At 37.5% G+C, this 23,147-nt stretch overlaps 1 protein-coding gene across 6 annotated transcripts in view; it reads left to right on the forward strand.

Annotated features, from left to right (window-relative positions):
* UBN2 (ubinuclein 2) overlaps positions 1-23,147 on the forward strand; it is an 86,714-nt gene that overhangs the window by 58,367 nt on the left and 5,200 nt on the right. For 4 of the 6 annotated variants that reach the window (XM_014859260.3, XM_070514432.1, XM_070514428.1 and 1 more), the window contains 3 exons: positions 4,303-4,534; positions 4,979-5,068; positions 8,634-12,956. The exons of 1 other annotated variant lie outside the window; for it this stretch is intronic. In XM_014859260.3, coding sequence (XP_014714746.3) covers positions 4,303-4,534; positions 4,979-5,068; positions 8,634-8,683 — 372 coding nt within the window. In that variant the 3' untranslated portion in view covers positions 8,684-12,956. Of the gene's footprint in view, positions 1-4,302; positions 4,535-4,978; positions 5,069-8,633; positions 12,957-23,147 lie in introns of those variants that run through there. One more of the 6 variants, XR_011504827.1, reaches the window with a different exon arrangement.

Genomic DNA, 23,147 nt, shown 5'->3' on the forward strand with positions numbered 1-23,147 from the left:
TCACAACTTTTGGTTAAATCCATGACTATGTAAATACTGTTTCTGTTGAGCTATATATCATAAACTCTGGTTTCATTTCCTTTCTTATAAAGTTTTGGCTTTTTTCCTGGAACTAAAAATTGATTTTTTTCCTTCGTTTTCTTTGAATTTAAGGTTAAATCTCTCTCCATTCTTTGTCATCCTCAGAATCGATCAGTTCTATTTTTTTCCTGGAAACCTTTTTGTATTTGATCATTTATTTCAAAAGAGCTCAGATACTTGGGATACCAATTGTTTATCAATTAGTTTGTCAGCAAGGAACCTACACGGCAAAATTTGTGCTTCTAAGAAGTACCTACTCCCCCCTTGTTTTCTTCCTCTCTGAAATGGCTTTATTATTTGGAGACCTCAGTGTTCCTTCCTTCATATCTGATCCTTTTTGTTCTGTCTTATCAGTTTGAAGAAAAGGTCAGTAATTGAATAATGTTGTTTCTAACTTTTGGTAAACCTAAGATTCTTTTTTTTTTTAAACAGCATCTCATTGAAGTCTTATCAGCTACCTTGTAAGCTCTAGATCTTGTCTCTTGCACTCCAACTCTAAAAACAGATTTCCTATCTATGCCTGCAAAACATTCAACTCCTGTCTGAAAGACATCTTCAGCTGTCTACTCATTTGCGGAGTGAAAATGACAGGTCCTGAGTTTAACAGAAGTTAAAATCTTTCCACGTTCAGATTATTACCTCTACCTGCTTTCTATTTAATAACTTTCCACTCAAAGCTTTCCTCTTCTTTCTTGCCCTTCAACTTATTTTTTATGAATCTTGTCTTTGCCACTTTATCATTCCCAAAATAAGTTATTCATTAAGAAAATGTTTAAGTGTTTAAATATGTGCCAGGCACTCTTCTAGGTGCTGGGGAAATAGGGTAAACACCATACTCAAGACTCCTCCTCTCATGGAGCGTATATTCTAGATAGGAAGATAAGCAAAACACAAATTTTTAAAAAATATTAAGTGGTATGAAAAAATAAAATAATATGATAAAGTCTTATTGCTGCTGACATAGATAAGGGAGTGAGGGAAGGCCTCTTTGAGGGTGCAACATTTGGGTTGAGAACTGAATGAGCAGGAGCCAGCCATTTGAAGATAAGAGGGAAGAAACAGTCCAGGCAAGAGGGATGGTAGGTGTGAAGACACTGAGATAGGAAAGAGCCTGACGTGCAGGCCTGCATGGCTAGACTGTAGGACGAGATGGCAGGGGATGAGGTCGTGGATCGACCAGAACCATGTGATGGAGGACCTTGTGGGCCACAATAAGGGACGTGGGGTTTTATGCTGTGTGCAGTGGGAAGAGATTGGAGGGTCTTCAACAGGGGAGTGGTATGGTCTAATTTATATTTCAAAAGATTGCTGTGGGTGTTGTGGAGGATGGGGGGCAGATGTACTCACCAAAATAAAACGTGGTTAAAAAAAAATGTAACGTCCACCGCAGGAAGAGCACAATTTCTCTTTATATGTCCCCCTGGGAATGCAATGTGGAGGTCATGGAAAATATTTTTGATAATTGGGCGTTATCCTGGACTGTTTGCCTACTTCATGTTGACAGCTTCTCTTGTATGCTTCTGGATGATGTCAGCAGTGGGATACCCCACGTTTAAAAAGTCTCCATCCTCTAGGAGAGAGAAATTTATAAATACCCCTGTAACATTTAGATAAACTGATGTTCATTTTGGTTTTATAAACAAATGAAAGTAGATATGGAAGTTTGTTCAAAGTACAAAATGCTAGACAGTTATGGCATGGTACCATTTTTTATTGCTAGTAGTTACTTAATTTTGGAAGTTGGCCAAATTTACATTTTCCACCTTTTTTTTTTTTGAGGATGATTCGCCCTTAGCTAACATCTGTTGCAGTCTTCCTCTTTTTTTGCTTGAGGAAGATTAGCCATGAGCTAACATCTGTACAAGTCTTCCTACATTTTGTATGTGGGTCACTGCCACAGTATGGCTGATGAGTGGTACAGGTCCACACCTGGCATCTGAATCCACGAACCTGGGTTGCCAAAGTGGAGCATGCAGAACTGAACCACTACACCATGGAGCCAGCCCCCATTTTCCATCTGTTTTAATGCTTAGTTAACCTCCTCGAGAAAAGCTTAAGAGTTCTCCTTATTAGCAGTATTTAATATTCCTCACTGGGGGCTCCACTTGGAGCACACAGCCATGGAGTGTGTGCCCCATATTATCCTGAGACTACAATACAATTGTTACTAAAAAGAAGAAAGAGCAATTGTTCATTCTTAAATCGACACAGGATTTTTTCTACCCAAATTGCTTCAAAGTGTTACTGTTTTTAACTTAGTAATTCTTTCCTAAATGCACCCATTTTGTATATCAATGTTGGCACAGTAGAGGGAAAGACTGGAAGATCAGAGTAGTCAAGGCCAGGCATAAAGTGATGAAGATTTGTACTTAGGAGTTGGAGGAAGTTGTGGAAAAAAAAAAAGAATAGGTACATAATTACAGTAGGTAATTATGAACTCATCTGGTCCTTCATTTTATGATGCCTACAAACTAAAGGTTTCAAGCCTGCGTGGCAGGACAGAATGAGACTGTTGATGATAGCAATTAACACATGAGGTGGGGAATGACTACAGGAGATGATGAGTTCAGTTGTGGACATGCCAGATTGGTGAGTGTTAGCTATCCAAGTGGAATTCTTTCCAGACTTTTTAGATATACAGGATTGAAATTGAGATGAGCGGTCAGAACTATGGATGTAAATTTGAGAGATAACAAATAAAGGAGAATAAGGGAAGGGGAGCCTATTGGAGAGAGAGTGGAAGAACCAGAATAGAAGGCTTCTTGAGGATATTCTTCATTTTTTGTTCAGCAGTGGCATGGACCAGTAAGTGTATGAATATGTGTAATGTGGCATATATGTATGGGAAGCTCACCTGTGTTTTTCTCATACATTAACTAATAAATGCTCAGCACTTTATTAATTCATAATGTTTACTGGTAGAAGTAATCAACACACAAACCTAACAATAGCTAACATTTATTATTGATTGAAAAAATATTCAAAGAATTCAATTTTCTTGACCAAATTTAGAACTGTGGCCAAAATTTTTGGCCAGGGAAATTTAGGGTTGGTAAAATAAGGCTACAAAAGAAAACTCACAGTTGCAGAAACTATAATAGATAATATCTGATACCGAGACAATTTTATTGTAATCTTTGTGGATAAGTGCACATAGAAAAGAAAAAAGTCAAAATGGGAAAAAACTATTTAATTGCTATATAGAAAATTGTTCAGAGTTAAATTAGCTTAAGGAAGTATATTCAAGTAGTTTCTTAATGAAAGCTTATCACTGTTAGCATATTTCTCATTTAAATGTTTTTATTCATAAACATAGCATCAAAGCCCCAAGTAGGGGAGCATCAAAACACTCTCTCGCTTACCTTTTACCTTATAGGGAGTCTAAGTTCAGACAAGTAGTAGAAATGGAAACCAGCTCTCAGGGGTTAAGGAGAGACTAGATATTGTGGAAACACAGGCAGTCATTCAGTAAGTTGAATAATAAAAGGAATACAAATAAGTCAGGTTGAGGAAGAGCCAGGAATAACAGTGTGGTTGTAAAAAGAGATAAAAAGATCTCTGTAGATGAGAAGGCAGAGGACACATGGAAAAGGTGCAGTGCTAGGTATTTGTACCAGAAAGTTGTGCATAGGTGGGGTTCGTGGCATAGCTCAGGTGGTTAGCTTTGGAGAAAGACAGGTGAGGCTAATGATGAGCAAGAACATCTAGGATGGCCCTGTCTCTTTAAGGTGTTAGGATGGACGTAAAGGATATCAAGTTAAGGGGCTCTGAGAGAGGAATAGTTTGGAAGAGCAACCGCAGGAATTGTGCCGGGAAAAACTGTAAGACAAACAGTAAAATTACCAAGCATTTTCAGGGACCACATTGAAATTGTATGGAATTAATTACTAGTGGTTCAGATCTAGGGGCTAGGAGCAAAAGTGGAAAAGTGGAAATCTAATCTTGGAAAGGAGTGGAATAAGAGAGCGAGTGGGTGTTAATGTAGGCATTAAAATAAGAAGGAGTCTAAATTTGTGGTGAAGAGTGAGTATAGAGTTATTTCCAAAACCCATCTTGGTAGCTCTTTGAAATTTATTTTTCACCTCAGTCTTTATTTGTCTCAGAGTTTTTGTTAGAACAGATATAAGACACAGTCTTGCACCCATGAGGATATTAAATAAAATAAATCAATTCAGGTTAAAGATTTGATTTCTTATGTATTTTGACCCCTGGTTTCTGCAGTCTACAGCAGGAGCATCATTATTGGCTAATGCCTCACCTCTGACTCTCATGACATCACCTTTGTCTGTAACAAATCAAAATGTGACTCCTTTTGGGATGCTGGGTGGCCTTGTTCCAGTGACCATGCCCTTCCAGTTTCCCTTGGAGCTACTTGGCTTTGGAACGGACACAGCTGGAGTGACAACCACCTCGGGATCTACCTCAGCCGCTTTCCACCATAGCCTAACTCAGAGTAAGTGGCTCTTTCATTTTTCGGCTACCTAGTTTGAGAGAACAGGAAACCTCACAAATTTATACTAATTGAGAGTAGTCTAGTTTGATTTAGTGAAGATTATAGAATATTTTTTTCAGAGATGCAGTTTATTTCATCTATATATAATAAGTCAAATTACTGGAGTCTGAGATTCTATTTACAATTTTTAAATGAGCCATCTATACCACATTTCTATCTTACTGAAATTTATAATAAGAGGAAGTCAAGTTTGCTGAGTTATTTGCACACATATAGACATTGATATATGTAAATTTTTTTAAACGTATGTGCTCTTGTTTAAGAAAAGCCTTTGAAGTCAGGGGCTGTACTTGCATTAACTAAATTAAACTATTTTCATTTTTGATCAAAGAGGGCTCACATCTTAGATTTAAGAAGATCACTGACAGTCTGTTTTTCTCTCAGATTTACTAAAGGGTTTACAACCAGGAGCTCAGCATGCAGCAACACTTTCCCACTCACCTCTGCCTGCACATTTACAGCAAACATTTAATGGTAAGAAAGGCGTCTGTTTCTTCATCTCTTTATTATTTATATAGATATATAGATTGGATTATAAATCTTTTCTGAAAACAATGTGAATGGAATGACAAAGGTTGGAAGAAACAGATTTTCATATGACTGAATCTTCATTAGCAACAACCTTCTTTAAAAAGAAAGGAAATAGGTGGGCTGGCCTGATGGCACAGGGGTTAAGTTTGCACGTTCTGCTTCGGCAGCCTGGGGTTTGTGGGTTCAGATCCCGGGTGTGGACCTACGCACCACTTGTGAAGCCATGCTGTGGCAGGCGTCCCACATACAAAATAGAGGAAGATGGGCATGGATGTTAGCTCAGGGCCAGTCTTCCTCAGCAAAAAGAGGAGGATTGTCAGCAGATGTTAGCTCAGGGCTAATCTTCCTCAAAAAAAAAAAAATTAAAGGAAATAGGTGAATGAGATCTTTTGTTACGAGTGAAACAGTTTTTTTGAAGGTGTAATTATATTGAAATGATGGCAAAGAAGAGGGTTCATAAGACAGTGTACAAAAGTCAGGTCCAGTAATTAGAAAAGTTTACTTTTATTGAAAGCTTACTGATTGCCAAATAGTCTTATGACTACTTGCAGCTATTAGCTAATTTAATCCTTACTACAAGCTTGTGAATGAGAGAACGATCCTCATTTTACAGATCAGGAAACTGAATCAGAGGTAAGCATCTTGCCCAAGAAAATACACTAGTAAGTGTTTGATCTGAGTTATACACCTGGGAAGTCTAAGTCTGTAGCCTGTATTCTTAACCATGAAACTGCCTCTTAGCAGTGATTAAATTAATATGATCCCAACTGTATGCATTATGTACTTGCAGCCTAACTAGATCATTATGAAATCTGAAATTAGATAGTGGACACTGGATATAACCTGTTGACCTCCAGGTTCTTGCTCTCACCAGCACTTGACCTCAGTATACTGCTGATGCTATTCTGAAGGCCATTTTCAGGATCTTTTGAGCAGAAATAACTGTTCAATTGCCCTCTTAACTTTGGAAGTTGACTGAGGCCTCACTATTCTTTTTGGCCTCTGCATTTAAAATTATCTTTGAACAAGTTTACAATTGGACCACAGTGTGCAAATGAGAGCTAGGTAGCAGTCATGAGGCAACAGTTGTAATTAATCCTCTAAAAGACCCAAGTGCTAGACACCTGAAATTTATATAATGTTATAAACCTGTGTCACCACAATAAAAATTTTTTTTTAAAAGGACCTAAGTGGTAAGCTGCTCCAGACTCACCCCTTGAGAGAATGAAAATAAAAGCACAGCTGTGCAAGTGGGGAGACACAAAGTGGGCACAGACGTCAGCAGTCCTGATCTTCCTGGACTCCTTGATTAGGCTTACATGCTCAAGGAAAACTGTCCTGTGACTAAAGCAGTTCCACCCTGGGTATTGACAACTGCTCGAAACGATGAGTCCGGCTTAGGGCTGTATGCACATGGGGCAGAGTGGTATGAACCTGCAAGGAGTTAGACAAACAGGATTCTGGTGGCTCAACACCCCAGTATTCCAGCTTTTATATAAATTATCCTGTTGTCTGGGCAGCACCATTGTTCCAGAGGGAGAAAAGAAATAAGACTATCAGTATTTCCCAAGTAATTGAAATTAAAAAGTTTATAATTTTTCATTTTAAAGTATCACACACAGAATTTGAGAATCAGGCTTGGACTTTTTAATTCCAGGACTGCCTCTCTGAGCAAGTTTCTTTACTTGTTTGACCATCACTTCTCTTGCTTGTAAACTGGGGACAACAAAATGTTTTTAATAGGCTTCTTATGAGAATTTAATAAAAAGAATTTAAAGCTTCTAGCATAGTACCTGGTACGTAGTAAGAACTCAATTAACGTTAATTCTCTGACCTTATCTAGTCTAAAGATGGAGGTTGGTAAACTTTTTCTGTAAAGGCCCGAATGATAAATATTATAGGCTTTGTAGGCCATGCAGTCTCTGTCACAGCTGCTCAACTCTGACATTGTAGTGCGAAAACAGCCGTTGACGATGTGCAACGTGAGTATGGCTGGGTTCCAGTAAAACTGTACTTAGAAAAAGAGGTGGCAGACCAGATTTAGCCTTTAGGCCATAGTTTACCAAACCCAGGTCTCACAGTTCAGTTAATGTGAATATTTTATTTTGCTAATTAACCAAGCTTCTTTGAGCAAAATCCCACCTTGCCATTTTATGAATTTAAGTATACCTTAAGTCAAATTATTTCTCTCTACAGATGCAAGTATATAATATCTCATTATAAATGAAAAAGCCAATTCCTTAGATACTGTCACCAACGTTAGTTTAATAGTATTCTGTTTATACAGCTTTTGAAATAATCTTGTTTCATTGCTGTATCTTTTTCATCAAAAGAGGTAGTTTTTTTGTTTATGTTTTACCAGAGTACTTTAGACATCATGAGAGTACCTAGCAATGTGACTTTTGTGATCTCCTCCAGCCTTAAGATTATTATTGTAGTACAGTAATTTGTTCCTTCTTTTTCTTTTATTTTGCTGAGGAAGATTAACACAGAACTAACATCTGTGGCCAATCTTCCTCCTTTGTTTTTTTTGCTTGAGGAAGATTAGCCCTGAGCTAACATTTGTGTCAGTCTTCCTCCACTTTATATGTAGGTTGCTGCCACAGCATGGCTGACAAGTAGTATGGGTCCATGCCCAGGGTCCGAACCCAGGAACCTGGGCTGCTGAAGTGGAGCATGCCAAACTTAACCACTGTGCCACAGGGCTGACCCCAATTTGTTCCTTTTTACTTGTGTATTTCTGCCATCCAGGCCTCCCCCTGTCTTTTTCTCTCCAGCCTGGTGGGGACTTCATTTTCCTTGCTAAGGCAATGACCTGTTAGAGGCTTTCTCCGTATTTTGTTGGCTCTTGAGGTCATTGGGTCCTACTCTTGCCCAGTTTAAATAGACTAATCAGCGTTTTCCCAGTAAAAGTTAAGCAGCTTTATGTAAAACTAGAAACCCTTGTTCCCAGTAGCAGACTTTCCTCTTGCTTACAACTTTTGCCAGGTTAGGACCGCAACAAAGACTCAGCTGGATTTTTTACTACCGGTGTGCCCCATTCATTTACATAGATAATTGAGTTAATTACCAAATGCCATGTCATGGCAAGAAATTTAATTTCTCTTGAAAGAAAATGAAATTGATCTTGTCTTGGAAAGGAATCAAAAGGTGTGTTAGACACCTCGAAGGGGGGGATTCTCTCTTTTATGTTCCTTTATAATCCTCACAGCATTTGACACAATTGGCTGTGAGATAGATAATAAATACTTCTTGAAATATTATTTGTGGGACACTGAAGGCCAATTGAACCATAGTCATTGGAGATAAGAGGGTCATTCTTGTTGTTTTTATCCCCTTTATGTTCTCAACCTCCGTACTGCTACAGCATGTAAGATATTAAAGGTTATCTTTTTAACAGTGTCATCCACATGAAAATTGAAAGCTAATTGTTCTTTTTGCTTTGTTTGTTTTTGTCTGTTTTTTAAAACATGCCGACCCATACCAATTAAACATCTCTTTTTCTCAGATGGAGGCCAAAGTAAAGGGGACACTAAATTACCACGGAAATCTCAGTGACTTCCCAGCAAGCAAAGGAGATGACACACTCAGCTGGCTGATGGAATCTACCTGATGGGAAAGTACTCATGTGGTCATAGGGCTGCTGTTCTGTCGATGTTTACATTCTCTCGTCCCAAGCACTGTGGTGAGGAGGAAAAAGAAAAGAAAACATTACTTGAGTAAAGCCAGGTGCAGGAGGAAGAAATGCTTTCATGCAAAGTTAGTGACCTTTGGTCTCTTCTAAAGAAAGAGAGTTACCATATTAACTGACTTGAAAGAGAATCAGTTGTCAAACCCACAGAAGTACAAATTTTATTTTTCCCGGGGGAGGAAGAAGGAAATTGAGGATTTGGGTGAACTCCATCCATCCTGGGGGTTGGATCTGAACACTTGCAGACATAATTGCATAATAAAAGGCAATTTATCTGGAATTAGGACAGTTTATCAGGAGTAATGATCATGTCTATTTGAGTGGACTACGCAGCAAATTTGCCACAAAGAAAATTAGTGCCCCTATGTCTGATAGAGACAGTAGCTGAGTAAATACCGTACCCTCAAAAATCCTGAGCAAACTTGAATCTTCTCCAGTGTGTAGCAACTCCCCATATAAATCAGTGGACTACAGATGCTTCAGGAAAGTTATTTTAACACAGTGATATATATTATTAAATCATTGAGATTTTTAAAAGTCAAGAAATTGAGCCTGTTGCTCCTAACAGACGAAACTTAGATGTCCCCTTTTTGTAAAAGGGTCAATTACATCTCGCATTCAGAAGCAGGTACTTAACTCTCTTCTTCAGGTGATTTGTGCATCTGGTATTGACTGGTTAATTCTTATTTCCATTCTTGTTGTTAAAATGTGACTGTTCACATTTTTCTCTTGAGAAATGGGGATCTTTAATGTAGGGCTGTGGCTTTGGTGCTCTTAGCCCTTTCAGGCCTACCAGTATGAACTGTAAATTTCCCCCTCAATTCACAACTTCTCTTTCTCTTCTTTTAGCTAGTGGTACTTCAGGCAATTACTAACTATTGATTAAACAGGCATAGTGTGTACTACATATGCTTCTTCATTGGTCATTCAAATGGCATAGATATATTTTTGGAATTTTTAAGATGGTATTTTAAAGGGAGGAATTACATTAGGATCATTATGTATACAAGGGATTATTTTTATAACAATCAGTGTATTTTTGCTCCCTATAACCAGTGTAGTGAAATTGATTTGGAGCATTTGGGATCTTAAAGCTTTACTAATATTTGCTCAGAGTATTGATATATGAGTGAGCCTGCAGATAATAAGATTCCTTAGTTGTTATAGCTTCCTTATGCAAATAGCATACTCAACAAAGGGTGTTAAGGGAGAAATTTATGGTTCTGTTTGGATGCATTTTATTTGATTTTTTGGCCTCATCATTGTCTCTCTCTCCCCCTCTCTTTTTTATTCTTCCTATTTAGGCTTCTGAATGTTTTCAAACTGTACCCAAGAATAGTGTAAGCTTGGTCCATTTATAATGACAGACTAACCTAAAAAACGGCATCAGATTGGTAGTAGCAAGATTTCTTGTGCATAGTTTCATTACGAATCACCCTATACCATTGTTTATGCAAATAAGAGTATTAACTGGGCCCTTTTTTCTTTTTATAAGCAAAATTCCCAAATAGATTATGGGGCTGTGAATAAATTATCACAGATCTGTGCAGATCTGTAAGCCTGTATTTTGACTTCAAAGTCACATTGGCTTCCTTCATAGCAAAAAGTTAATAAATAACTGAAAACTTTAGTTCCAAGAACTTGTTATGGTAAGAGGAAAGGATTATTTTAAAGAACTCATTGATATAATTACTTGCCTCTAAGAATTTAGTTTACCAGTAAAACAAATAAGAATATTGTATCAACCCTGGTAGATATTTTAGAAGGATATTGGGATGTTGCAGAAAGGTTTGACTTGAATTGAGTATGTTTGATTAAAGTAAGTTTGTTTTTTTAATTAGAGAAGCTTACTCAATTCTTGAGTTACTGCAGTGTAGCATACCTCTTGCTTTTATCTAATTTGGGGGGAAAAAGTCTTTGCTAATACTTTATAGGAGTTTTCCTTTGAGAAGCTAGCCTTTGTTTTACTTCCTATGTCAGGAGAGAAAGCAGAGTGCATATTAATCTCTCTTCCTTCTGATAACTGTGCATGTATTCATCTGTGTGTGTCTATACACATATATTTATTTATATATAAGGTCATGACTAATGTAAGTCGAGGAATAACAATTTTAATTTCTTAAATCTATGAATTCTGAATCATGCCATGTGAAAATCCCTGATGACTCTCTGTTGTCATTAGAGAAGAACAAGATCATCAGTTCTTGTCCCCAGTATCATTTTGTAACTAACCAGTAAAAATATCTGAAGGCCTTGGCGCTGAGAAGTCCACACGTGTGGAGACTGTGTTCTGTTCTCTTCAGCCTTGATTCCTGGAGGACTGCTGCCAGAGCCCCGCCCCACCACCTCATTGTCACTAACTTATATCCATTTCAGTCAAGACTGCCTTTTTATGTTGTACAAATAAAACAAATATCCTTATGTTCCTTATTAAATAAGTCTGATGAGAGAGTTCCTACATGTAAATACAAACCTATTTCTTTTCTAGATCATAACATTGAAATTGGTGTCCATACTTTATGGTCACCTGTCTTTACAGTTTTTCTTACTAAAAAACAAACATATAAAGTTTTTATTTTTTAGCACAGAGACTTGTGATTCATACTGTATTTTTGCACTTAAAAGTCAAATTATGTTATTTTTTAAAATGCTGAGTAATTGGAAAGGATATAGAGCGATGTGTATTTCTGCAGAGCATTAGCAACATCCCAATGCAAAAGTAATCAGCACACTCACGTCCCACTCAGCGGGATTCTTGATTCAGGAAAATTAAGCTGTTTGATTTCCACTGTTTTGTATTTTAAATTGCCTTCACTGATGTATAAGCTGTTACTGTGCATACAAGTGACTCCTCAGTATTCACGAGCAATAATGGTCGGCAGAGTTGTCTTCGAGACGGCCGTGCTGAGCCTCGGCTGGAGACTGTTTGGGAGCAAAGTGTCAAGCTCGTTCAGAGCCTCCGAAATAAATACAAGCAATAATTCCATTATAAGTTGATGATAATTCTTTCTCATATGCTTCTGAGATAAGAAGATAAAGAAATCATAATTTTAAAACAGCCTGAAGAAAAAGGTTTTGGGAAAAGAAGTGAGGTTAATCTGAAGTCACAAAATCCTGATATTCTGAGGAAATCAGAGGATTGTGTTAGTACATTCTTTCATGCCTACCACCCCTTTGATGGATGTTGTTAGCCCAAATTACATTTCCTTATATCATAGAAGCTGAAGAGGGTTTGTTATATTACCAAGGTGGGAGGAAGAACCGGGCACATACGTGTTTGAATACTGTGGGTTTGACACCTGTTTGAGAACAACTTATTGGAAAAGATTTTTAACCCAGGATTTTTTTTTCCCAAAGCAGATCTAAATTGTTTACTACCCAGGGTTGGAAAGGGCAGACACCTCTAATCCTTCTCCTCTGGTTGCCCTCTGCCACACCCCTTTCCACCTCTACTTGGTTCAAGACCTTTTCTGAAATGGAAATTCTGCTGTTGTTCAAACTGCCATTGATTATGAGAACTCTGTGTCCCTTGGGATCATCTCTTAGAACTCCAGTTATCTATCATATTTGCTGCTACATCTGTAAGATGAACTTTGCCTGTATTGGTCTACTTTAATCTAACTTACAGTTCTTTATTTCTGGGAGGTTTTGTCATACAGTTTCACCCATGTATAGAATTAGGATACTTTATTTTAGGGGTGTACTGTAGAAGCACACTGGTCCCTGTATTCTTTTTATCATCATTTAGGTTTTGAATTTGTTTGCTTTTTTTGTTCAATGGTATTTGTTTTGTTTTAAATTAGAAATAAAAAAGTGAGAAAAATCTATAATCAGGCCAAACTTGAGAACTTTCCCTGTGCTTCAGCACTGGTTTCTGCTGACCTTATGTTCTCAAAAGGGGCACTGTTACTTTCTATTGTGCATGTATGATTGTTCTTTTGTTTTGTTTTTTGCTTTTGGGGGCTTTTGTTTTTGTAATAATGAAGCAGAAGGAAAATGCGGTAGTAGGTAAATGATTACAAACGTTATGCAATTTTATTTTATAAAATTTAAGGGAAAAAGTTTAACTCTCTGTAAATCATTTCTTAGCTCTGGTAAAATGCTTATATTACTCCTCTAAAACATGCTCAATTCAGGCCTTTGTCTTTGTTAAGTGCCTTTTTTGCTTTCTTTTTTCCCCTCTTTTGAAGCTGTTCTCAGATATCCTAAAGTACAGGCTAATAAGTCAGGGGATTCAGGAGGAAGAGTCTCAAATTTGCCAATGTCGTGTCGTGCTGTTTGTTTTAACATTCTTCCTTTTCTTTCTATGTATATGGATATATGTGTAAGATACATACGTACATATATATGGATATATATATGTATACATATGTAATATATATATAAAACTAGTCGCTGCTGTACCATTGCATCCTTTCCAAACACTCCCATTTCAACGTCTGCAAAACTTCTGCCTTGTTTATTCCATTGCTTCTAGTCAATTCAAGTGGGTGGATTGGGAAATTGTCTTTTCACAAGATGCTATCTCCCCCTTTGAATATCTGTTTGTAGAAGTTAACAAAAGTATATATATAATTAGTCAGTTATTACAAGCAAAATAAATTTAGTGGACTCATTGACTGTTCCTAGATGTAACCCACTGTGTTATGCCCTTCACACTTGGTGAGTAATGCTGAAGAAAGCGTTGGAATAACCAGAGTCTTCTGTGGGTCAAGCTGATACGGTGCACTCTGGCAGGCAAGACTCAAGACATGGAAGAGCTAGAGTTAGAACCATGTATTGTATCTGTCTGAGTTTTGAAGGAAGTCAGCAACTTTGTCAACATTAAAAACGCATCATATATTCTTCTGGGAAATGATTTTTGAAGAATTCATATAGCTACGTATCTGTAAAAGGTTAGTAAACTTAGAAGCAGAAAGACTTCAGATACTGAGGAAAACACTCATATAACCTATAGCATTCTTGAGAGATCTTCAGTTTTCTTTTTATTTGCCAGATAATTAACATTTGGCTTAATCTGATTTGATGGTTATTTAGATTTCTCCCTTGAGCAAAATAACATAATTTTCAGGTCTAAGATTCATCTGTTTCTTGTTGAAAACAGATGTGACATGTTAAGGGAGACTAAGTTGAACCAATCCTCAGAACCCAGTACAAATATATCTAATAAGTGCCCCCTTTTAAATACATTTTAATTGGGAAGAGGAGACTGATGGCCATAAGGAGAAAGTAGAGGCTCCTGGTAGTGTTACCGGAGAGGAACTGCCATCAGGTGGCCTCAGTTCAGTCATAAGTGTTACTCTTGAATTGCTGTTTGTAGGGGGAATGTCATTTAACCTTCGTGCCTCACATTACCCATTAGAAAATTGGGTATGATAATATTCACCTACCTCCCAGGGATATCAGAGACTTTCAAAAATATTTTGTTTTTCTAAAATGTCCTATATAATTAAAAAAAGTATTATCATCTTCCTGCAGAGGCTAAAAAATGTTTCCCTATGATGGATATAAAAAGCACCATATGATTTTTTAAGTTTAAAAAAATCACTGGAATTCTAATTTAGATGCATATTTGTTATTTAAACATATTATATTTGTGGTGGGATAAAATGGTTAGTTTCAGGTTAATAAGTGGGGGGGAATAACACTAAGTTTCTTAATTCTAAGTAGATTTTTTTTAGACTTTTATGGTGTTATTACATGTGTGATTTTTGCCAGGATTGTGGAGCTAAAGCTAGGTAAAGTGTGGGTGATTGGTTATTGGAGTTGATAAATGATCCCAAAAGTTTTATCTGCCTCACTTTTCCATCTTCTCAATTTAATTTCCTTGTATTACTTGTTCGGTGGTGGATAGCTAAGCTTTTAACTTTCTGAGAATGAGTGGGGTCGCCTCATTCTTGTAAATGAGAGATTGTGTACTATTCCTGTAACTTTCCGTTTATCCAGCTTTGCACTGAAGGGAGCAAGCACTACACACAGTCAGATGGGTACACTTTTTAGCCAGTCTACCTTTGTAATTTATGCTTCTTCAACCCATGAAAGAGTTGGAGCCATCAACTGCTCAGGTTGTAGGAAAATGAGAGAGGGGAAGCAAGATTCACTTTCTAGCTAGGGCAGGGGTAGAAGGAAACATATTTTGCCCAGCTCTGAGGAGGAAATCAAGATCATTTTATCCCACCTTCCATCTCGACACATTAAGTAGTAATACATAGAAGTTTCCTTACGTCATTTAAAACAACAACAGGAAAAAGTGGATACTGCATTTTTAGTTAGGGCTAAAAGCTGAGCAACAATTGCTGGGGGTGTGTGTAGATTTAAATTGTAGCACCTTATTCAGGGTCAGGAAAGAGAATGTAGGGGGATGAGGAACAAATTATCCATCGTAAGTGAGTCAGGAGAAAACACCAGGCCCAAGCAGACAGAGCATCTAGGTTAATTCCCAGAATTGGCCAAGGCCCATTTAATCTCTAGTGATAGGATGTTTTTTCCTTAAAAATCACTTTTTGGCATTTTGTTGCTTTTTCCAGATAAGGCCTTAGTTAGTAGCCTCTAAATATCAACTATGCAGATAAACAAACTTTATTTTCTACATTTTCTCTCATTTTCCATTCTTCAAATAACAGATGTTAAGACTTCTACCCAAAGAAATAAAGCATAAGGGTTTTGTTGAATGTGTGTTCCTCAAGGGAAAATTAACAGAAGCGTAAAATAGATATTTTGTGTGTTCATCTATCCTAAAATGTGAACTTTATATTGAAAAACTTAAATACAGATCCTTTCTCTGGTACAGAACTGTAGTTGGAACCATGGCATGTCTTTGGGTTGTTATGATAAAATCATCCCAGAGTTCAATTCTGAGAAAGTTTTAGATTCTGTGGCACAGTATTCAGGTTTGTAGAGCTGAACAGATGGTCAGACTCTAATTAAAAATAGCTTTGAATATTAATGTTGATTCTTCTTTCTTCATTTCCTTTAGTCTTCATTCTTCTTTCCTCTAGTGTGAGCTCTTAAGTTAACTGTTCGTCAACCAGTTGCTACAGTGGAATATGAAGTGCATGTTAAGGGTCCGCAGAGGCAAGGTCACCCTGCCTTTCACCTGTTCTCTCTCACTTGGACCCTCTATCCTGTGTCCCCATTGAATTCAAGGACAGACTGCAGGCGTTTTCCAGGAGACTGTTTACATCCCCGCATAGACACGGACAGGGACTCATAGGATTTCAGTCAGACTGCCTTTGAATAAGGTGATATTAAATCACATTTTTCTCAGATACTCCTAAAGAACCGTTTGCTTGAAAGTAGCTATTTGTGATCTTTATATAATTTCCTCATACTGTAATACTTCTACTGCTCAATCTTTCCAATATATTTCCATTTTATAGCAGGTTAGTACTTAAATTTTGGACACATTTCTGAACTGTTACCCAAACAGGTCAAGAATACTTACAGAAATCTCAGTAGTACAATTAAGGGGCTCTATATATCCAGGACTTAGAATCATCATTAGTAACTGGATTTTTTTTTTCTCTTCTCCTTTGTATTAAACAAATAGATTTCTCTGCTGTATAATGTGGTAGCAGCTGCATTTCATGGCTGCTTCTTGATACTTCTCAAGGTTATTCAAGAGAGATGCAGACTTTTGTTAGGGGCTCTTACCTTCATAATACTCTGCCTTGCTATTTCGTACTTCCCTGCAATAAACCTGCTCGGCAAAGGTCTGAGTCAAACAGGCCATGTGAATCCTTAGTACCAATTTTATGTTCCTCAGAAAACTCTCTATACATTATTTGCTCCCATTTTCCTAATAATAATATAATTCTATTTTATCCTAAATCTAATTTTAAAATATTTTATAAGAGAGCACTAATGGAAACCTAATTGAAATACAAACAAGATGACTATTACCCAAGATAACTTGGAAATACTTCTGTTTTTGAAGTTAACAGCTCCATCTACCCTCTAAGCACATTTAGGAGTCAGCAGGAATCAAGACCAGACAGGTGGCATGTTTTTCTATGTGACAACGTGCCCTTAATTTGTCAGATCTTACCTATCCTGTATTTTCTGTCCTTACGGCCGTAAACTTTCCTCATTTTTTGTTTATCTCTGCTGTTTGCAGGGATAGTGTGCCCCGTGCCAAACATTGGGTGTTCTTTCCCGTACCTGCACAATTACCAAGGATTACCCCAATTCTGGCTAGAAGCATTAAAAGAGAAAGAAGTTATTTTCAGTTGACAAAGGTTTTATTGTTTTATATAGTTAGTTGGAAAGTTGGCCAACTTTGGCCAACTTTTAAAATCCTGATATGCCTATGTAATTAATTACATATACCTTCTGAGACCTTCAGATAAGCAAAGGGCCCTTCCACCAGTAGAATAGGTTCCCAACCTACAAATAATTTCCTTGAATCCATGGCCAGCCTCCAGAGAAAGGATTCAAGCTTGGACAGTCCTTTTGTTGGCTGTCATTGAAAAATTGTATTATAGTAGGTATCAAAAATATCAAATTGTTCTTAAGAAGAGTATGTAAATCTGGGGCTTGCCCTTGTGTTTTGCTCACTAAACACTGTCAGGCTTAAAAGAAGAGGAAAAGAAATTTCTGGCTGGTGAAAATTTTGTGCCCCAAATAATATGTTAATCAGACTCTACCAAGGTGTTTTCTCTCTTTTATTACAAGCAAGAAAATCTATTTATAGCTGTAAAAATTATTATGGGACTGCAGACCTATTTGCTATAACTGATTGGAAATAAGGATTCTGATTTTTAGTCTGGGTAAGCACATATTTCCAACCCTTACAGTGTGAGTTTTGATAAGGGAAAGACTTTTGTTTGGTGACAGAAGGAAAAACAGGACGTATTTGTACAGTGAGCGTTCCCTCTGTCGAGGAACTTCCCTCCAGTTACACATCCTCCTCTCACTGCACCCTCCTCCATACTTGATAAAGACGCCAACAGCTTTCACAACCAACCTTGAAGGAAGGAGCCTAAACAATTGCTGCTCCCCTGGGGGAAAGGCACCGCTTACTGTATTGCATTTGTTTATAGGGAGGTGTGTTTTTGCTAATTTGAAGGGATATACTGTATTTTAAATAAGTGTATGACTTAATATTTTGGGATTTTTTTTCCTCCTTTAAAACTGGACCTGAACACAGCTTTGAGTTGATATTTGTAATAATCTCAGGACCTGAAAGATTGTAGCATTTAGTGTGTCTTAAAAATTATGTACTGTACCAGCCATGGATTTTTGTAAATATACCTGTCTCTCTTTTTTGTATTATTTTAGTAAAAAAATAATAAATTTAAATAAAAGGGGGTGGTGATGACATGTGAATGGGTTTGGGTGTGTGTGTGTGTGTTTGTATAAGGCTCTTTTGAGATGAACTGGTGCTTGTTTAATTTCCGGCTCTAATCAGAGCAGGAATATGGACAAACTGCTGCTACTGACCCCTGCACTGAGCCCAGGTATTTCCATTTGTCTTTCCCAGCGGGTGATGAAATACAAGCTACCAGGAAACGGCTGAGAGGTTGAATTCTTCTTCCCACTGCCATCTTGCCTTTGCATTCTCAGTGGTAACGCTTTCCCAACTTTGGGTGGTTTGGTGGTCTTTAGTTGTCAGAGAGCTCTTGTCACTATTTTCTATGAAGAAAGAAGGACAGGTAAATTTTTTAACCAAAAAATATCACACATTTCATAAAACCCTGATAAATTTTGGTTATGCTAGAGGTCTTAAACATTCCTAAATAGGGATCTGTGAATTTGGTAAATTAAACCCATGGATATACTCCTTCAGTGCAGGGATTTTTTTTTTTCGCTTTTTTTTTCTTTTTTTTTTTGCAACAGCCTTGCTCATATTCCAGGTGTAGCTAGCAAACCCCTGTTTTAAAGCAGGAGCCTTATTTGATTCAGTGTAGATGTTTCCTGTCTATCCTTTGTGACAGGGCTTTTTACATGAGTGTTTTTTCTTTTTGTATGTGTTATGTGTTTGTTGTATTAAATAAAGAGGAATGTACATATTATTCTCGTGTCTGTTGTATTATTGGGCTAACTTGGATTCTAGTATCTCATTCTTTCAGTAGTGGTTGAATATCTGTTGTCTGTATCGCATTGTGCTAGGCACTATGGGATACAGAAGTAAAAGATACAGTCCCCACCCTCAATATATTGATAAACAGTTTGCAATCACATGACAAATTAAAAGATAACAGTTCAGAATTTTTCAGAAAGATGTTGTCCATTGCCACTTGACATTTGAGTTCAGAGCAGGGGAGAAATCGGACTGGAGAGATCTGGGAAGACTTTGTCAAGTGGATGGCACTAGAGGTGGGCTTCCAAGGATAGTTGGGATTTGGCTAGGCAGAAGGAAAAGGGAATGTCTTGAGTGGAGTCAGGAAGAAGCAGGAAGTAGACCAGGCTGGTTTGAGGTGTGTGTTGGGATTCGCAGAAGCCAGCCTGTGGAAGTCCTGGAATGCAGGCTCAATTAGGTTCTTCCTTTGGGTTTGAGGGTGTGTGTGTGTGTGAGGGTGCTACCAGGGTCAAGGCTTGAAATGTAGATAGGGAATTATCTGTAAAAGTGATCATGTTTTAAAGCCTTACTTATAGAGGACTTCTTAAAGGAAAAGTATCATTAAGAGAAAAGAGTAAGAAAATAATTCAACTTTAGAAATCCAGCTAGGGAGTGGGAAAAGGATGAAGAGAAAGAAAGTACTTGTCAGAGGAATTGAACAGTTTGTCATTTCTAAGTGTATATTTATATATGCATAGGAAATACAAAAAGACATACCGCCTAAAGCATAAAGAGTAGTGGTATGAGTGCTTTTATTTTTCCTTTTAGTTAAGTGCATTTTCAGTGCATTGTCATTATGATAAGAAATTTTAAAAGGCATGGCCCTCATGCATGGGGCATGAGGGTAGGCTGCAAGTGTGCTTTTACTAAAACATTAACAGTTAAGGACAGTTTTGGCAAAAGTGTGTTCTTGGGAGAAACAGCCCCTCAAGAAATTTGTGGTTAAATAATTTGCACTTAACTATGTTGTCACCATTTGTAGGTGTATAGTAACATATTAAAGTTGCCATTGTTAAACAAGGTTTTTTTAGACTCACAATTTCCCCAAGCTTATTTGACCACGGAATGCTTTTCTTCCTGTAACTCCAGTTAACATTAAATATATATGGCATGTGAAGCACTTAGCACAATGACATGTAGTAAGCACTGGGCAAATGTTAGCTTTATTATTCTTCATACCAATTCTGTTTTATTCTTTATTATATTCTGTATTTTAAAAAAGACAAGATTTTAAGAAGAAAAAACATGGCCCAAGGAGTTAAGGATTTCAGAATAACTAAGAGAGAAATATTATTCTCTTTTGGTTTAGAGAGCCAAGAAGTAAGTGGGTAGAGAAATGCAACCAATTCTCTAGAGCTGAATGAGGGTCATGTGTCCAGAAGGGAGGGTTGTTCAAGGGAGTAAAGAAAAATGTATGAAGCAGAAAGTTTATGTTTTACACTTGTCCACGTTGGTAAGAAATCATCTCAGACCTGAGCTTTGGCACAGGAAAGTGTCTGCGGCTGGTTACAAAAAGGATGCGTGGAGCAGCAACTCTAGGTGGAGCTTGAAGGCAAAGCGAACAAATTGGTGAAGGAGCTGCTTTGCCCTTACAGACTTATTCTAAGGGGAAAATGGACTTGTACAAAGGCTTCTGTACAAGGATGTTCATCTCAATGTTGCTCATAACAGTACAAGTTTGAAACAATCTAATGCCATGTTAGAGGGGATTGGTTAAATAAAATAAAAGTTAAATGAAAATTTTTAAAAGTAAGACCAGACCAAGATGTCCATGTATTAAATGAAAGAGCAGTTTCAAGTGTAAATGCACAGAAAAATATGTAGGAAGTCATACACCCCAAAATGTAGAGTGGTATGAGTGCTTCTTCTTTATCCTTTTACTTAGACGTATTTTCAGTGAAAATGGTAATCTGAGCAAGTTTGTTTTTTAAGAAACAAATAGGTAGACTTGGTTGAAGAAAGGGAGAAAGAAAGGGAAAAGTGGCTCTTCCTGTCTCACCACTGAGAGAAGGGAAAAGAAAAGAATTTATTTCCTCCAATCAGATCCTGCCATATCCCAAAATTGGATCTAGCTTGGACGGAAGACACAATGAACTGCTTGATTTGAAACAGATTTTTTTGAAAAGATTATCCTTGCACTTGGTTAAAAAGAAAAAAGTACCAAGTACATGGATATACAGTGAGCCCAAAGCCTCTCTCCTACCCATGATCCCCATTCTCCTTCCTCAGAGCAACCACTGCTGCCAATTTATCCAGTTATAAGCATAGATATGTATCTGACTTTTTAACATAAATTTAGCATACATGTCTACTGTATTGTACTTAGCATTTTTTTCAATTGGAAATTATTCTACATCAGTACGTAGAGGTCTGTCTCGTTCTTTTCCACAGCTCATGGTATTCCATAGTGTGGTAATCAGCATGATTTATTGTATCCATTCTTTATTGATGGGCATTCAGATTACTACCACACATCAAACTGTGATATCCTTTATGTATTTTCAGTCTGAGTATGCGTATCAAGTGGATATTCAAAAGTCCTTTTTGGTGAGTGTAATGATGATCTAGTGCTCTAGATTTGAAAATCAGTGTCCAATTTGTAAGACCGCTTCATATCCGTGTAAAGCTTTGAGAAATACTTGAGAAAATAAATCTTTTTAAGGGAGTTTTGATAATTGGAAATAAAAATAGAAGAGCTGATTCTGGGTGCACCAAGGGTTGGGTTACATACAGTGCAGATGAGATCATGAGCTTTTCAGTGACAACCCCTCTGATGCAGGTGTATTCTGTTGTGAGTGTCCTTACCCCAAAAATGATTGCTCTCCCTCATCTGTATGTGCCTTGACGTGGCTTGGTTTTTCTGTCTGTGTGTGTGTGTGTTCCTCTTCTGTGTCCCTGTGTCTGTCCCTTCACTGTTTCTCCACTATCTTTCCTAGTAAGGTGGCATAGCGTAAAGGAGAAAAGGCTGACATTAGACAGACGTGGGTTCACAAGTCCCCACCATGAGGCTGTGGCATTTTAGATGAGATGCTTAGCTCCTTCCAGCCTGTTCCTCATTTCCACCGTTGTCATACCCAGTGGCGGGGTTTGTTGTTGGACTAGAGACGAGGTATGGAAAGCACCTAGCATAGTGCCTAGCACATAAGAAGAGCTAAGAAATGGTGGCTACTGTGATTCTCTTTTCTGCCTTTTTTCTTCTTAAATTCATGCTTCCTCTTGCTCTCTTAATTTTCCAAAATATAGGAGTGAAGCCAAAGTGTTTTAAAAAAATCTTTTAATATTTAAAGTACAGGAGTGGATAAGTATCAGTTAAAATTCTTTCATTCCAAGTACCAAACCCCTTGCTTAAAAAGTAAAGAGAAACTGCTCTAAAAAATAAAGTCTACTAAACAAAACAGTCAAGGGAATCTTTCGGTTCACATAACTGAATAGTCTAGAGGTAAACCTGGTTCAGGTGAATCTTTATCCAGTGATTCAGTGTCACCAAGACCCACCCCTCTGCTCTGGCATTCAAAATGTGGGGTTCCACAGGTAGCCCCTGACAGCTTCAGGCTCCCCCGTCATAGCCAAATGGCTGCTGCAGTTCCAAACTGTATGTGAGTTCAGTGTTGTATGTAGTTTATTTTTGCTCAGTTGTACCTCAGATACAAAGCAATGCATTAATCATGTGCCTGAGTTCACAGCACTCGGCCATCAGCACTCAGAACAATAACTCAGCCCCTCATTTTGTTAGAAATTAGGTTTCTCCTTTCTTCCTTAGTCCTCACTCCTTTGTGTCCCGTAGGCACCCACTGTTACTTTTTTGATATGTGCCCCTTGTTATGTATTCATCCTTCTAAAGAACGAATTGTTCTTTTGTGTATGCAATTTTTATACTAATATTCCCGTGCTATAAATCTTGCTGTTTCCTACTTTTCTCACTTTCTTAGATTTATCCATGTTGCTATATGTACATCCTGTGTTGCTTCCTATTGCTGCATAGTATTCCTCACTGTGCATCCTCCACGTTTTACATATCCATCCCCCTAGAGGTGGATGCCTAGGTTGCCTCCAATTCCTTCTTACCACAAGAAAGGCTATAGTCTTCTGTGAGTTGCCTGTTCATCTCTGCTCATTATTTGAGTGCATTTTCATCTTCTTGTTGTAGATGATAATCTCTTACCAGTTTTAGATGTGTCAGAGATTTGTTTGTCACCTGTTTTTTACATTGCCTATGAGATTCTTTATTGAACAAAAATCCTTTTGACAGTCAAATTGATCTTTTTTTGTCT

This window comes from Equus asinus, chromosome 1 (genome assembly GCF_041296235.1).
Source record: "Equus asinus isolate D_3611 breed Donkey chromosome 1, EquAss-T2T_v2, whole genome shotgun sequence".
Classification (NCBI taxonomy): domain Eukaryota; kingdom Metazoa; phylum Chordata; class Mammalia; order Perissodactyla; family Equidae; genus Equus; species Equus asinus.